The 14032-nt window shown below is 42.1% G+C and overlaps 1 protein-coding gene across 1 annotated transcript in view; it reads left to right on the forward strand.

Annotated features, from left to right (window-relative positions):
- ints13 (integrator complex subunit 13) overlaps positions 1-13759 on the forward strand; it is a 50158-nt gene extending 36399 nt beyond the window's left edge. Inside the window, exons 11-17 of the mRNA XM_047017682.1 lie at positions 9976-10154; positions 11832-11999; positions 12207-12361; positions 12469-12696; positions 12818-12954; positions 13262-13397; positions 13534-13759. Coding sequence (XP_046873638.1) covers positions 9976-10154; positions 11832-11999; positions 12207-12361; positions 12469-12696; positions 12818-12954; positions 13262-13397; positions 13534-13567 — 1037 coding nt within the window. The 3' untranslated portion in view covers positions 13568-13759. The remainder of the gene's footprint in view (positions 1-9975; positions 10155-11831; positions 12000-12206; positions 12362-12468; positions 12697-12817; positions 12955-13261; positions 13398-13533) is intronic.
- The last annotated feature ends 273 nt before the right edge of the window (positions 13760-14032 follow it).

Genomic DNA, 14032 nt, shown 5'->3' on the forward strand with positions numbered 1-14032 from the left:
TTGAAATCCCCAACAACAATGAAGACTGCCTTTGGGTACACATTTTCCAGACCATTGACAATCCCATACAGTTCATCCAAAGCAGCGGCCTTATCTGCCTGGGGGGGGTGTAGACTGCACTCATGACGACCGCAGTGAACTCCTGAGGCAGATAGAAGGGTTTTATTTTTACAGTTAGCAGCTCAAGGACCGGAGAGCAGTGAGATGCTAGTACCGCTACATCCGTGGCCAATAGAAAGTTAACCATTACACAGACCCCTCCGCCCCTGCACTTGCCTGAATCCGCTGTCCTGTCCTGGCGGTATATGTTGAATCCCAACGGTGTAACCGCCGTGTCAGAGATCTCCGGAGACAGTCAAGTCTCGACGAACTCCAGTACACAGAGGTTCCTGATGTACTGTTGGAATTTGACACGAGCATTAAGTTCATCCATTTAATTGTTGATGGACTGAACGTTAGCAAGTAGGCTGGTTGGAAAAGTAGGTTTGAAGCACCGTTTCCGAGTTCGGAAGAGGACTCCAGCACGTCTGCCTCGTTTCTTCCTCCTCCGCTTTGCAGGTAAGCACAGCGGCTGAACAACAAAGAGCCCGCTGCAGTCCGAGTTCGTACTCCGGAAAGTGGAATTAAAGTTCGTAAAATAATTATTGCCAAGTGACAACTTAATGTCCAGAAGCGTCTGCCGGTCGTACTGAATGAGCCTCAGACCATGGTCCAAGAGAACAGTGGTGGCCTAGGGAGCATTAGGCCATGATCTGTGTCAGGTTGCTTTTGTTTGCTTGGACTTTGTTTACCTTTGCTGTTCTCATTGTATTACAATCTGTCCACTGTAAATATTGTGCACCTTCATCTGGGAATGAAGGCAACTATTGCATTTCCATGCTGAGCCATCATTTCATTTAAGCAAAGAACCAGGGAGCACTTCCCGACCATGGAACTTGAGCTCCAAACTTTGAAAAGTTAGTTGCTGCAGTAAAGATTTTGGAGCACCCACCGAATATTAAGGAGCTCCACAACTTCAATTTTTATGTTGTAGATTTACAGAGCTTTCCAGTTTTATCTAAAGTTTGGCGTGAGATTACCATACCTGTCACAATGGAGGGGGGAGGGGTTGTTGTATCTGATTGGGTGTAGGCCAATAACTTGACTCAACTGGGCAGCAAAATTACCTCCGTATGCCTGCGCCTCGTTCATAAATGTTTGCAGGACAAGTTATCCCTTCTCAGCGTGAGAATTACAAGTTCAGTCAAGACACTCAAGTATTAGATTTGACAATTTTATTGATAACCATAGACATGGAAATAGGTTTGACTTTGTAGTGGAGTGGTTAATCTAAGGTAGGGGTGTCCAAACTTTTTTTAATGGGGGCCAAATACAGAAAAATAAACAAAGGGCCTGGCCACACATTAGAAGTGACATATTAACGCATGAATATTGTGTGTATTTCTAACTCGCCTATAGTGTGAAGAACATTGGGTTAAAGTAAAGATTATTCACCCCCCCATCCTAACAGCCTCACCTCCGCTCTCTTTTACCCTGGCACACACCAACAATGCCATTCCTTTGCGCTCGCCCGTCATGGCCGGAGCTCCATCCGTTGTTACTCCACAGAGCTTGCCCCATTTAAGCCCCGTCTTTTCAACTGCCTCAGACACAGCTTAAATAATAATCTTTTCCCGTCGTTGTGCCTTTTAGGCTCATCATATCAAGCAGCTCCTCCTTACAGCAAAAATGATCATCTACTCCCCGCAATAAAAATAACAGTTGCGCGGTGTCTGTGGCAGCTGTGCTCTCATCACATGCTATCGAGTAAAAATCAAAAGCACAAGCGTCGTCTCAGCTGAAGTTTCAAGTTAGCTGAAGCTGACAAGTCCTCAATTCTCTGCACCACTGTATTTCTGGACAAGCTCACATTGTTGAAATCCGGCACTTTGTCTGGGCACATTATTTCTGTGACTTTGATGAGGCACTGCTTTATGAAATCACTGTCTGAAAACGGTTTGCCATGCTGGGCAATAAGTTAAGCGACTTCATAACTTGCTATTGTGGTGTTTTCCTGTATTTTGTTAGCACAGAAAAAAGACTCCTGTTGAGCTTGCAAGCTAGCTGCCATTTGCTTGACTTTCTGTGTTCGTTCGGTACCGGTGTACGATGTGTAGCTTTGATGTTTGGTTATGGACATTATACTCTTTCATCACAGCAACATCTTCATTGCAAATCAAAGAGACACACTTTTTGTTGAGTTCTTTAAAGAAATACTCATTTTCCCACCGTGTTTGAAATATTCTACACTCACTTGCTATTTTGCGTTTCTTCGGTGCTGCCATTTATGGTGACTCGCGGGAAAAGCTTTTCTTTGCTTAATTTCGTTTTTGTGGCAAAAAAATAAATAATTATAATCTGTTTCTGTGGCTGGCTCCGTCTAGTGTTGAAACTGAGAAGAGCAACAAAGTTGAGCTCAAGCTTCTTGCGCGGGCCATATTCAATTATATTTTCAGAATTTGCCGGGGGCCAATAAAAACTGGATCACGGGCCGCAGTTGGCCCGTGGGCCGTACTTTGGACACCCCTGACCTAGACTGTAGGCATGTAAACTAGTTTAGCTTGCTTACGCAAGAGCATAGGTAGAATGTGTGATAATTTAGCCTAGTTTATTGGCAATGGGGCTAACGTTGTTTCATGTTCCTGACTGTGTTTCATTCAAATAAATAACCTCTGTTATGTAAATCTACAATTCACGATGCATGTTTGTCCAGATCTTTGTCATGTTATTTTTCAGCTCATGGATGGTCACTTTTGCATCAAGCTGCCTTTGAAAGATGACAAGGTGAAGATGCCATGCAACCGTGGTATTGCTGAACAGAGACTTAACTCCTTGAAGAGGAATCTCAGTAGGACTACAGACTTCTTTGAAGAGTACAAGGCTTTCATGAACAACATACTGGAGAAAGGCTATGCAACAAGGGTTCCAAAAGAGCAGTTGAGTCGCAGTGATGGAAGAGTATGGTTCATCCCACACCACGGAGTGTATCATCCGTGGTTGTGTCTTTGACTGCGCGGCAACATATCGAGGGTATGACCAGTTGTTGCAAGGGCCTGACCTAACAAATACACTCGTCGGAGTGTTGCTGAGATTCAGACAGGAACCTGTCGCCATAATGGCGGACATCGAATCCATGTTCTACCAGGTGCGGATTCAAGACTCTGATGCAGATTTGCTACGCTTTCTCTGGTGGCCAGGCGGCAATCTGAATGTGGAAGCAAAAGAGTACAGAATGTGTGTGCATCTGTTCGGCGCTACATCGTCCCCTAGTTGTGCGTCATATGCACTGAGAAGAACAGCGAGAGATGCAGCAACAAGAAGCACAGAAGCCATACAGACGGTGCTTAAGAACTTTTATGTGGACGACTGCTTGAAGTCGGTAGCCACAGAAGACCAAGCCGCTGCACTCGTGAAGGAGCTGATGACATTGTGTGCCAGTGGTGGTTTCCATTTGACCAAATGGGTCAGCAACAGTCGAGTCTTGTTGGGCTCCATCCCTGACCACGAACGAGCGTCTGAAGTCAAAGATCTAGATTTGTAGCACGATGAATTGCCAGTGGAACGGGCATTAGGATTGCAATGGTGCACAAGCACAGACAGCTTCAGGTTAAAGATTAACCTGTCGGACAAACCATACACAAGACGCGGCATCTTATCTGTTTTCAGTTTGGTGTATGTCCCGATAGGCTTTTTGGCACCACTGCTCTTACCTGTCAAGCTTATTTTGAGAAATCTCTGCAAAGAGAAGAAAGGTTGGAATGAAGAAATCCCTGAGAAGCCAGGGATGCCGAACATGGATGAAGTGGCTGCCAGACCTAGACAAGCTTTCGGAACTCAGTGTGAACAGATATTTCAAGCCCACAGCATTTGGACCCATAAAGGCTGCTCAAATTCACAATTTCTCAAACGCAAGTCAAGATGGATATGGCGTTGTGTCGTATCTCCTGTCAAAGAATGACCAGGGTAGAAACACGTATCCTTCCTAATGGGAAAGTCCAGAGTCGCTCCACTCTAACAGATCATGATCCCGAGAATGGAGTTGACAGCAGCAATGATTGCAGTCAAGATGGATCGGATGGTGAGAGAAGAACTTGAAGTTCCCCTGATGGAGTCAGTCTTCTGGACAGATAGTACAACAGTGCTAAAGTACATCGAAAATGATGCCCTTTGTTTCAAAACGTTTGTAGCCAACCGTATCTCTTTCATTAGAGAGGCTACAACACTGTCTCAGTGGAAGTATGTCAACACCTCTCAAAACCCGGCAGATCAGGCTTCAAGAGGTTTGAACATCAAGAGGTTTGAACATCAAGAGCTTCATGGAAGGTGAGAGCTGGTTTCAGGGGCCTAGTTTCCTGCCGAATGAGAGCGAGTGGCCAAAACAACCTGGACAGTGTACTTACCTGACAGATGATGACGTTGAGGTGAACACATCTGCTGTAGTGTCATGCAGGAATCCGGACGAGTGCACAGATCCATTGGGCAAGCTTGTTGAGTATTACTCCAGGTGGCACAAGCTGAAAAAGGCTATAGCGTGGATTTAGCATTTGAAAAATATGTTGCAACACCTGAGCGAGAAAAGAAAAGAGTTGGAACAGAACATACAGCAGGCAAAGAATGATCCAGAAAAGCGCAAATCCATGGTTGATCAGCAGATGGTGATATAAAAAGAACCTGGAAAAAAGGACACTTACTGTGGAAGATCTATCCAGAGCTGAAATAGAACTGATCAAATTCAGTCAGAGACAAACCTATGCTGAAGAGATAAAGGCCTTGCAACCAGGAGGCTCCCTTGTGAAAAGGAATAGTCACATTTTCAAACTGGATCCATACGTCCTAGATAGTTTGTTGAGGGTAGGAGGGCGTCTAAACAGATTGGCGATGCCTGAGGAAGCTAAACATCCTGTCATTCTGCATAAACAGCACAGAATAGCCCACCTCATTCTCCACCACATCCACCAAGAGACTGGACATGGAGGCAGAAACCACCTGTAAGCCAGACTTTGACAACGCTATTGGATACCAAGAGCTAATGCAGCAGCAAAAACAGTGATTTCAGAGTGCAATCTCTGCAAAAGACTGCATGCAAAGACAGGAAAGCAGAAGATGGCGGACCTGCCGCAAGACCATCTTTTTTCTGACAAACCACCCTTCACCAACACGGTGTGGATTATTTTGGACCTATTGAGGTGGAAAGAGGACTTGCCAAGGTGAAGCGTTATGGAGTGCTCTTCACATGCTTAACTGTGAGAGCAGTGCATTTAGAAGTAGCCCATTCCCTTGACACTGATTCATGTATTAATGCCCTGCGGCGTTTCCAAGCCAGAAGAGGACAAGTGTCAATCATTCGTTTTGACAACGGCACAAACTTTGTTGGCACTAAACGAGAGCTGCGAGAGGCATTAGCAGAACTAAACCAGTCTCGTATCAATGAAGCCATGATGAAAAAAGGTGTGCATTGGATTTTCAACCCACCTGCTGCATCCCACCATGGCGGCGTCTGGGAGCGTCAGATTCGCACAGTGAGAAAAGTGCTCAGTTCCGTAGTAAAGCAACAGCTGCTAGATGATGAAGGGCTACAGACTCTCCTATGCGAAGTTGAGAGCATCATCAATGGGAGACCTCTAACCACAAACGCAGAACACCCCAACGACCTTGAGCCGCTGACGCCGGATCACCTGCTCACTTTGAAGGCACAGCCCAGCTTTCCACCTGGCGTGTTCACTAAGGACGATGTGTATGCCCGCCGACGCTGGAGACAAATCCAATACATGGCGGATCTATTCTGGCAAAGGTGGACTCACGAATACCTACCGCTCCTGCAAGAACGGCAAAAATGGCTCAACCCGAAGAGAAGTTTCAAGGTTGGAGATGTCCTCGTCGCTGATTCGTCTTTGCCAAGGAATTCCTGGATGTTAGGCAGAATCAGCAAAGTGATGCCAGATTCCAAAGGAGATGTCCGTAGTGTTGAGGTCCGGACGAAGACCATCGTAATTTAAAGACCCATAACTAAACTTTGTTTATTGCAGGGAGAAGAATGAAGATAGAAGAGAGATTTTGATTAGATTATAAGTACTTGCTTGTAAATATTTACTTTTGCATATTTACCTGTGAGGAGAAGAAGATCCTTGCCTAAAGAAAGTTTGAGAAAATGCTGTTGAGTGTATTACTGTAAATGTCTCCAATTTAAGTTTAAGTTGGTAATTGATATGCTAAGACCTAGTCAATTACGGGGCCGGGATATGTTGAGGCCATTTCTGTGGAAATAGTAGTTTTGAACAATAATTGTAAATTGAGAATTTAAGATTGAAAAGGGTTTATGAGAACTATAAGAAATTGTGTTGCATGTGTAATGTAGAAATGAAAAATATTTATAGTTTACCAGTGACACTAAGAATAACGTAATTTGATTGGCTGTTTGATTTGATATGAAAGAACAAGAAACACCGCAAAGCAGTCAGAAGCTATTGGGACCTTGGAGCAACAAAGTATTTTTACCTACACTAATTACTTTACTTTTACTTTACTTTTAGTCATTTAGCAGACACTCTTATCCAGAGCGACTTACAGTAAGTACAGGGACATTCCCCCGAGGCAAGTAGGGTGAAGTGCCTTGCCCAAGGACACAACGTCATTTGACTCAGCCGGGAATCAAACTGGCGACCGTCAGATTACTAGCCCGATTCCCTACCGCTCAGCCACCTGACTCCCTAATGCCAGATAACTTGTTTGAAAAGTATTATCCTGAATTTTACATTGTATTACTTAAATCATTTTAAGTAAACTTTCAAAAGAAGAATTTCAGATTACAGACTTTTGTTTCTGAACTTTGGTGTAAGAAAGAACTTTGAGGTCCTAAACTAATGGGCTAAGCTAGGCTGCACCCACACATTCATATATATAATGTAAATGATCTTAAACAAGAATAAGGTGTAGGTAAATACTTTTTTTATTTGAAGCACAATTATACTGTGAATAAAAATACAAATCTTTTAAGTGCTTCACTGAGCTGCCAAACTAAAACCTTTTAAACAAAATAAAACATTTTAAAATAGAAAGTGCTACTGTTTAAAAGTGCTTCCCTGAACTGAGACCTAACATTTCATGGCTCAAAGTCTTATAGCGGGTCCCCCCTTGCCGTCGCATGCCCTTCAGATGGCCAACACCTGCAATTTGGCCTTCTTGCCCTTTGGACTTGGCTAAACCAGCTTGCCACACTCTCCCTAGCATCAAAATCCTAGCTCCACGGGTTAGCTCCATGGCCCAGCTCCGTAACTCAGGGGTGGGCAATCAATTTTTACAAGGGGCCACATGAGAAACCTGAAATGTGTTGGAGGGCCGCATTAACGATAACAAACTTAAATCTGCTCACTATACTTTTTTCTCCCATTGTAAAAAGCAATAAAATATATATATTTTGATTAGCTGCTACTGGTTATCAGAAGAATAATGATATTCTAGGGCTGCACGATTATGGCCAAGATGAAAATCACGATTATTTTGATCAATATTGAGATCACAATTAATTATCACGATTATTTGATGATTTTAACCTAATCAAATTTGATTGTCACAATGCATTGTACCTGCAGAATGGATGTGAATATACACATACACATATATAAAATATACAATCAATAAAAAACAAACGATCTCCGTCCACACTAGCGTTTTCATATCGTTTTCCAAATGTTTGCTGTCCACACTAACACGGGTACATGACAATCGTTATCATGGTTATGCCACTCCTGCCCCTCCCTCCCGCCATGGTGCCCCGTTTACATACTCCTCTGGCAATACTATTTGGTGTTTTAAAATTGTCCCACCAGCTAGCTGTTAAGCCGGGTCTCACCCAGAATCGCCGCCCTGTTTGGTTTAAACCGTCTTCTCTGCCCTGTCCCCCTATTGTTCAGTTACACCGAGTAGGCTACAAAACTCGCCTTCTGCGTAGGAGTAACGCGTAGGTTATCTATTAGGTGATAGTGTACTTCAGGTACAAGTATTAGCCTAACTAAACTGGTAAATAAATTAGAGAGATGGAGCAGCATATTTCTTTCCCCTTCCATGTTCATCTTGACATTATAGCTATAGAGTGAAAGCTGCCCCCAATGCCATAGCAACTGAACGTCATCTTATCTGAAAAGCTCGGTGGACCCCGTCCTCACTAGCTTCGCGAACCCGGCGTTTTCAAATGTCTCCGGCTAGGAGAGCGTATTCGAAAAGCTCAATTTTCAGTGTCCGAATACGCCGTATTAGTGTGAACGGGAGGTGCAAACGCAGACATATGTACGCGTTTTTAAATTTACTCGGGCTAGTGTGGACGGGGCCTCTGTCCTCTGTAACCGTCTACATCTAGAAACTAAGCTGCGTGGTGCAGGGAACATCTGTGATCAGACATTAGGTGTATTCGACCCCATGCAGCGCTGTAGCCGGCTGCAGCCTACAGATTGGAGAAAGAGTTTATCATAGCCCACTACATAAAATGACAAATGTTCCGACTTTAAAGAGCCGTTTATAACTCCTCCCCGACTGCAAGCGGCAACTCTCGCTGGTCGTTTCATGCAGCCGATGTCGAAGATAATCTAATCTTCGGCTTTCCAAAAAATAACTTTGATACGGAGCGTTCTATTAACGGAATGACGCATTTAAAATATCGCTCGATCACGTGAATTTGATCGTGGGAAGCCGAAATTGTGATCGTGATTAAAATTCCATTAATCGTGCAGCCCTAGGATATTTTGTAAATATTTATATAAATATTTTGAATGTTGGTGTAGGTCAAATAGGAAAAGACTAAAAGTAATAAACAGTCAAAACAAAACAATCAGTGTTTCATTTTATTTGTAACTAGTTAATCTTCATAAACACCGAAAAGTTGTTTTGCAGTATGTTAAAGATGTGCAATTTATCAACTTAATACAAAAAGCAATACTTTTTTCAGTTCATTTTGTTCTGTGAGAGAAATCCAGTGGGCTTGAACAAGTGCATCGAAATCTGGCTGAATGTCTGAGGTGGATATGCGAAGGACAGCTGACAGGTGATGATTGGGGTCTGCAGCTTAACTAGCAAACCATCAGCGGCCCGTGCCCACTGAATCAGTCAAGTTCTTATTATGTCTGCGTTAGTTTGTTTTCTTTATTCCCTTAGTGCCGATTCAAATTGTAATCCTTCAACACAGTGACCTTTTCTCCACAAACTAAGAACACAGCTTTAACTTTGACCTCAGTAAACAGATACTTAGAAGTCCATGTCTTGTTTAAAAAAAGGGCTAACCAACAGCTAACTCTCCTGTTGGTGAGGTTGCGCAAGCGCACATATGTAAATCGCCTGATCACTGTAGTCTTTCAGGACTACATATTTACTACCGCGCAACACATTTTTTAAATTTTATTTTCCTCACGCGGGCCGGCTTGGGACAGCACTTGGGCCGGTTGTGGCCAATGTGTACAATGCCCAGGTCTGCCATAACTGATTCTCTGGTGCTCAGGTCGTAATTTCAATCACACAGCACTGAGCACTGTAGGCCTACAGGACTATCTGGACCACAGCCAATCAGAGGCAAAGACCTGCCCTATCTCTGTCTCTGATTGGTTTAGACCACGATATGATCCAACCATGAGTGTGTACGTGGAGAGGCAGCGAATGCGAGGAAGTTAAGTGCACCGGTGCAATCTAGTTTAAAAATTTTTTTGCATAGTGCGCACTCTAGAACCATGTGGTCGCAATTTCCATCCCTGCTAATTAAATAACGGAACATCAGCAGCATATAAAAATATAGACTATCCGGATATTCAAGGGAAAAAAAGGATACTATTCAAATACTGACATGTCAAATGCTCATCCCTAGTATACAGTATTTGTCTGTCCATGAATACAGTCTTCACAATATAATAGTTGTGAGCCTATGTGGTTACTTGTTTATCTTTTTTTCATCAACAGGACGTTCAGTTCTTCTGGAACAACCCCGGAAGTCAGGGTCAAAAGTCATCAGCCACATGCTGAGCAGTCATGGGGGCGAAATATTCTTGCATGTCCTCAATAGTACCCGCTCCACCCTTGAGGACCCTCCATCTATTAGCGAGGGATGCGGGGGGCGGGTCACAGACTACCGAATTACAGTAAGGCCATTATTTCCTTGTACAAAACATCAATAAAGATAAAAATAACACACAGTATGGAATCCGTTTTTGTAAAGCGACTTTCCTGTAGGTATAAAGTCTGTAGTCGGCCCAATAGTTAAAAGAATAGTGGCAACTGTCTTACGTGACTGTTAATAACAAGTTTAAGAAATATCACACAGGAATTGTTGCACTAGACCAGACTTAAATAACGGACCCTGCTTCGTTTTTTGGAGGATTTGTTGTGCTGTCAGGCCAAATAGTGTCCTACCTGACGTCACAATGCCGTTCTGAAGCAAGGACGTGTCCGTCGCTATGCCGACCTTCAATTCCTGAGATATCTACGCATGTTAGCAGGAAACTGTAATGGTTGCTATACTGGTTACTAGGTAGGAAGTTTTGTATTTAGGCTTATTTAAACCAGTTTATTCTACTCTACTACTTAAAGTTTTCACTCGTTTGATAGCTGGTGCTAGCTGGCTAGTTGTTTTCGTCAAAATAATTCACTTATTTAGCATACATTTTAACAGACCGGGAAGGAAACACGTATAGTATTTTACCTTCGCGCGTTGCTGTCTCGGGAATGTCGAACGAGTGAAAACTTAGTAAAGAAAAAATAGTAGAGTAGAATAAACTGGTTTAAATAAGCCTATATACAAAATTTCCTACCTAGTAACCAGTATAGCAACCATGACAGTTTCCTGCTAGCACGCGTAGATATCTCAGGAATTTAGCAGACTCACCCCTTTTTTACACCGGGTGCATTACGGCTCTGATGTGGCCACTCTCATCAATGCTTGTGTTTACACCAAACACACGCTGTGGCGCGTCCCAGAAGTGGCTCTCTGCTTTGCTACAGATAGGTAGCTTGTCTATAACAGTTCCGACTGAGACACAATAAATGTAATACATAAAAAACATTTGATTAAATAAAATCAGGCTAATCTAGGACAGTATCGGGGTGCATTTACTTCTAATGTGTGATTTTGGCCACAAGAGGCACAAATGAGCCAAAAACGCATTGGGCTGTAGTTGGTCATGCCAAAGAAGCTATCCGTTTGTGAATCCTCTTGTTCATTTGTGAGTCATCCTCAACATTGCAACCTGCCTAATATTTGTCAAAAAAATGTAAATGTAAAATCCTAGCACCTCGAGCATGTCATATGATCCACAAATTCAGATTTACCAGTTCACAAGCACAGCTTTTTATTTGTCAATGTTAACATTGGAAACATCAGATATTTGTGAATATAATTTTTGCATTCATTCATATTATAATCTACAAAACACAATTTGAGAGCGGTTTGTTGTGGGTGGCACATTCCTGGGTTGGTTTGTGTTTGTGTATTTTTTTATGGAAAATACATTCTTGCCACGATCGGGTTATGATCGGCGTATCATATTAGTATGCCTGTAAACGCACTCATTCCAAAGAGCTTCCTGTGATGTCATAGAATGCTTTGAATTCTCAGTGTTCAATTCCCCCATTAAATGTTCAGTGTGGTCTCAGACTCATGGACCCAGCTTTATATAAACGGAACATAAAATGTTTTACATGCAAAAAGGCTCTCAGCGATGACTAACAGAAATTAAAATGCACATGATCATAATCTTTCAAATCAATATTAATATAATAACTTCACGTGCATATATTTGTTCCACCGGTTGCATCTGCAGGACTTTGGGGAGTTTATGAGGGAAAACCGTCTCACTCCTGTCCCAGAATCCCAATTTGCTGATCTCTCAGAAAAGTCGCCTCTGGAAAGGGCCAAAGCCCAGCTGGAGCGCTACACTCGCTACTGGCCAATGATAATCTCCCAGACTACCATCTTCAACATGCAGGCGGTGAGGAACACACACTTTCTATCCTAATACTGCAGTCTAACAGAGCCCATTAGACCAGACATGGGGCTCGTCAACATGGAAAGAATTCAATTGTTAAAAAAATAATTCAGAGATTATAAAACTCCAACCCATTCCAGCTTTTTAGATAGAAGTTTCTGCCCCCAAGGGAGAGCAGACAATATTTCATATATATTTGTTATGTCCCAGGTGGTTCCACTTGCTAATCTCATAGTGAAGGAAAATCTAAGTGAAGAAGATGTGCTAACCTGTCAGAAAACTGTCTATAATCTTGTGGAAATGGAAAGGAAGAACGACCCTCTGCCCATCTCCACTGTTGGTTCCAGGGGCAAAGGCCCCAAAAGGTTAAGTGCAGCATTAATTATGGCACACTGTACCATGTATTCTAATGTTAATATCCTTGTTCTTGTTGTGACCTCCCTTCACTGAGGAACTTTCTTTTTGGTTTTAGGGACGAGCAGTATCGCATCATGTGGAATGAACTGGAAACTCTAGTGAAAACCCATGTGGGAGGAAGTGAAAAACACCAACGAGTTCTGGACTGTATCAGTGCCTGCCGCAAGCCTCCCGAGGAAGAGGACAGAAAGAAAAGAGGAAGGAAGAGGGAAGACAAGGAAGACCGGTCGGAGAAGAATGGCAACAAAGAGGCAGATGACAAGAGCTGGCAAGAATCTGAAAGGTCAGTAAGCATCTTGCTACAAAAAAATTTTCAGATATTTGTTTTAATTAAATGTTTAACACTATTGCATTTTATTTTAGAATCCTGCCTGGTTAATTGATTGAGCTTTTCTTACTACTAGGCTAAAAGGGTCAATAGAGCGAGAGAAGGAAGAGCAGGAGCCCGAAGTGATTAAGGACTCCCCTGACTCGCCTGAGCCTCTTAACAAGAAACCCCGTCTAACTTCAGAGGACATTCAGCCTCTTGAAAAGCCCAAAGGTTGGCATACAAATGCTATTTTAATCTATGGATAATTCAAGATGTTTTCGTTTAGACTGATCTGTATAAGAGGCATGACTATGTTGGTATCGTTTATTTGACAAATAAAAATACTGAAATCTATTATACTTCTGATTATTTTTAAATACTTTTTCAGATTTGAGTATATTATCAAATGGGCTTTTCATAAAGTTCAAATGCCATTTAGACTTTGAATGCAAATGTCAAATTTAAAAGAATAGGATGTTTTTGAAACCATTATAACAATACATTAATTAGTCTATTTTCTTTGTTTATTATGATGTAGGCCCAGTCTCACTTCTCACGATGTGGACCAATAGAATTACTGCAGCCAACTCCAGGAAGCACCAAGAGTTTGCTGGAAGGATCAGCTCAGTCAACAACAAGGCCGAGTTATACCAACACCTGAATGGAGAGAATGGGTTTGATTTGACATTGGTCATATTTGTATGGTAGTCCATGTGCACATCCATTATATTTTATTTTTGTCTTTTAAAGGGAATTTAATAATGAATAACTTGTTATATTGACTCAAACTCATTTGTTTATCTGTTTCAGGATGGATCACGAGAATGGGAAATCCACCAGATAATCTATACAAGACTCCAGTCCTTCCTGTATCAGTGTTTTTTTAATGAGATTTTGTATGGATTGGCCACTCATGAGACAAAATAATAAAAAGTCAGTATTTTTGGTGTTTTCACTTAGCTAAAAAAATCTGAGTCTTTTGCTATTGTAATTTGTGAAATAATATTAAACACAACAATGGTTTTTGAATGTTGAACTAGTTATCTACATGTTTTACCCTGCCAGGTTCACACTGCTGGCAAAAGTGGATTCCTGTTTTTGTGAACAGCACAGATAACATGCTTTTAAATTCAGATTTTAACTTCCAGTGGAGAACCGGCTCCTGCTGTCCTTCTTAGGGCAGGATATCTTATATCAATTTATGTACTTTGGTTTATCATGCTAATCTGTTATTTACCGAAACACATAAAATGATGTTCCAAAAGAGGACGTCCTCCAATACCAATCAAACCAGAATACAATATTGATA

This window comes from Hypomesus transpacificus, unplaced genomic scaffold (genome assembly GCF_021917145.1).
Source record: "Hypomesus transpacificus isolate Combined female unplaced genomic scaffold, fHypTra1 scaffold_62, whole genome shotgun sequence".
NCBI classification, from domain to species: Eukaryota; Metazoa; Chordata; class Actinopteri; order Osmeriformes; family Osmeridae; genus Hypomesus; species Hypomesus transpacificus.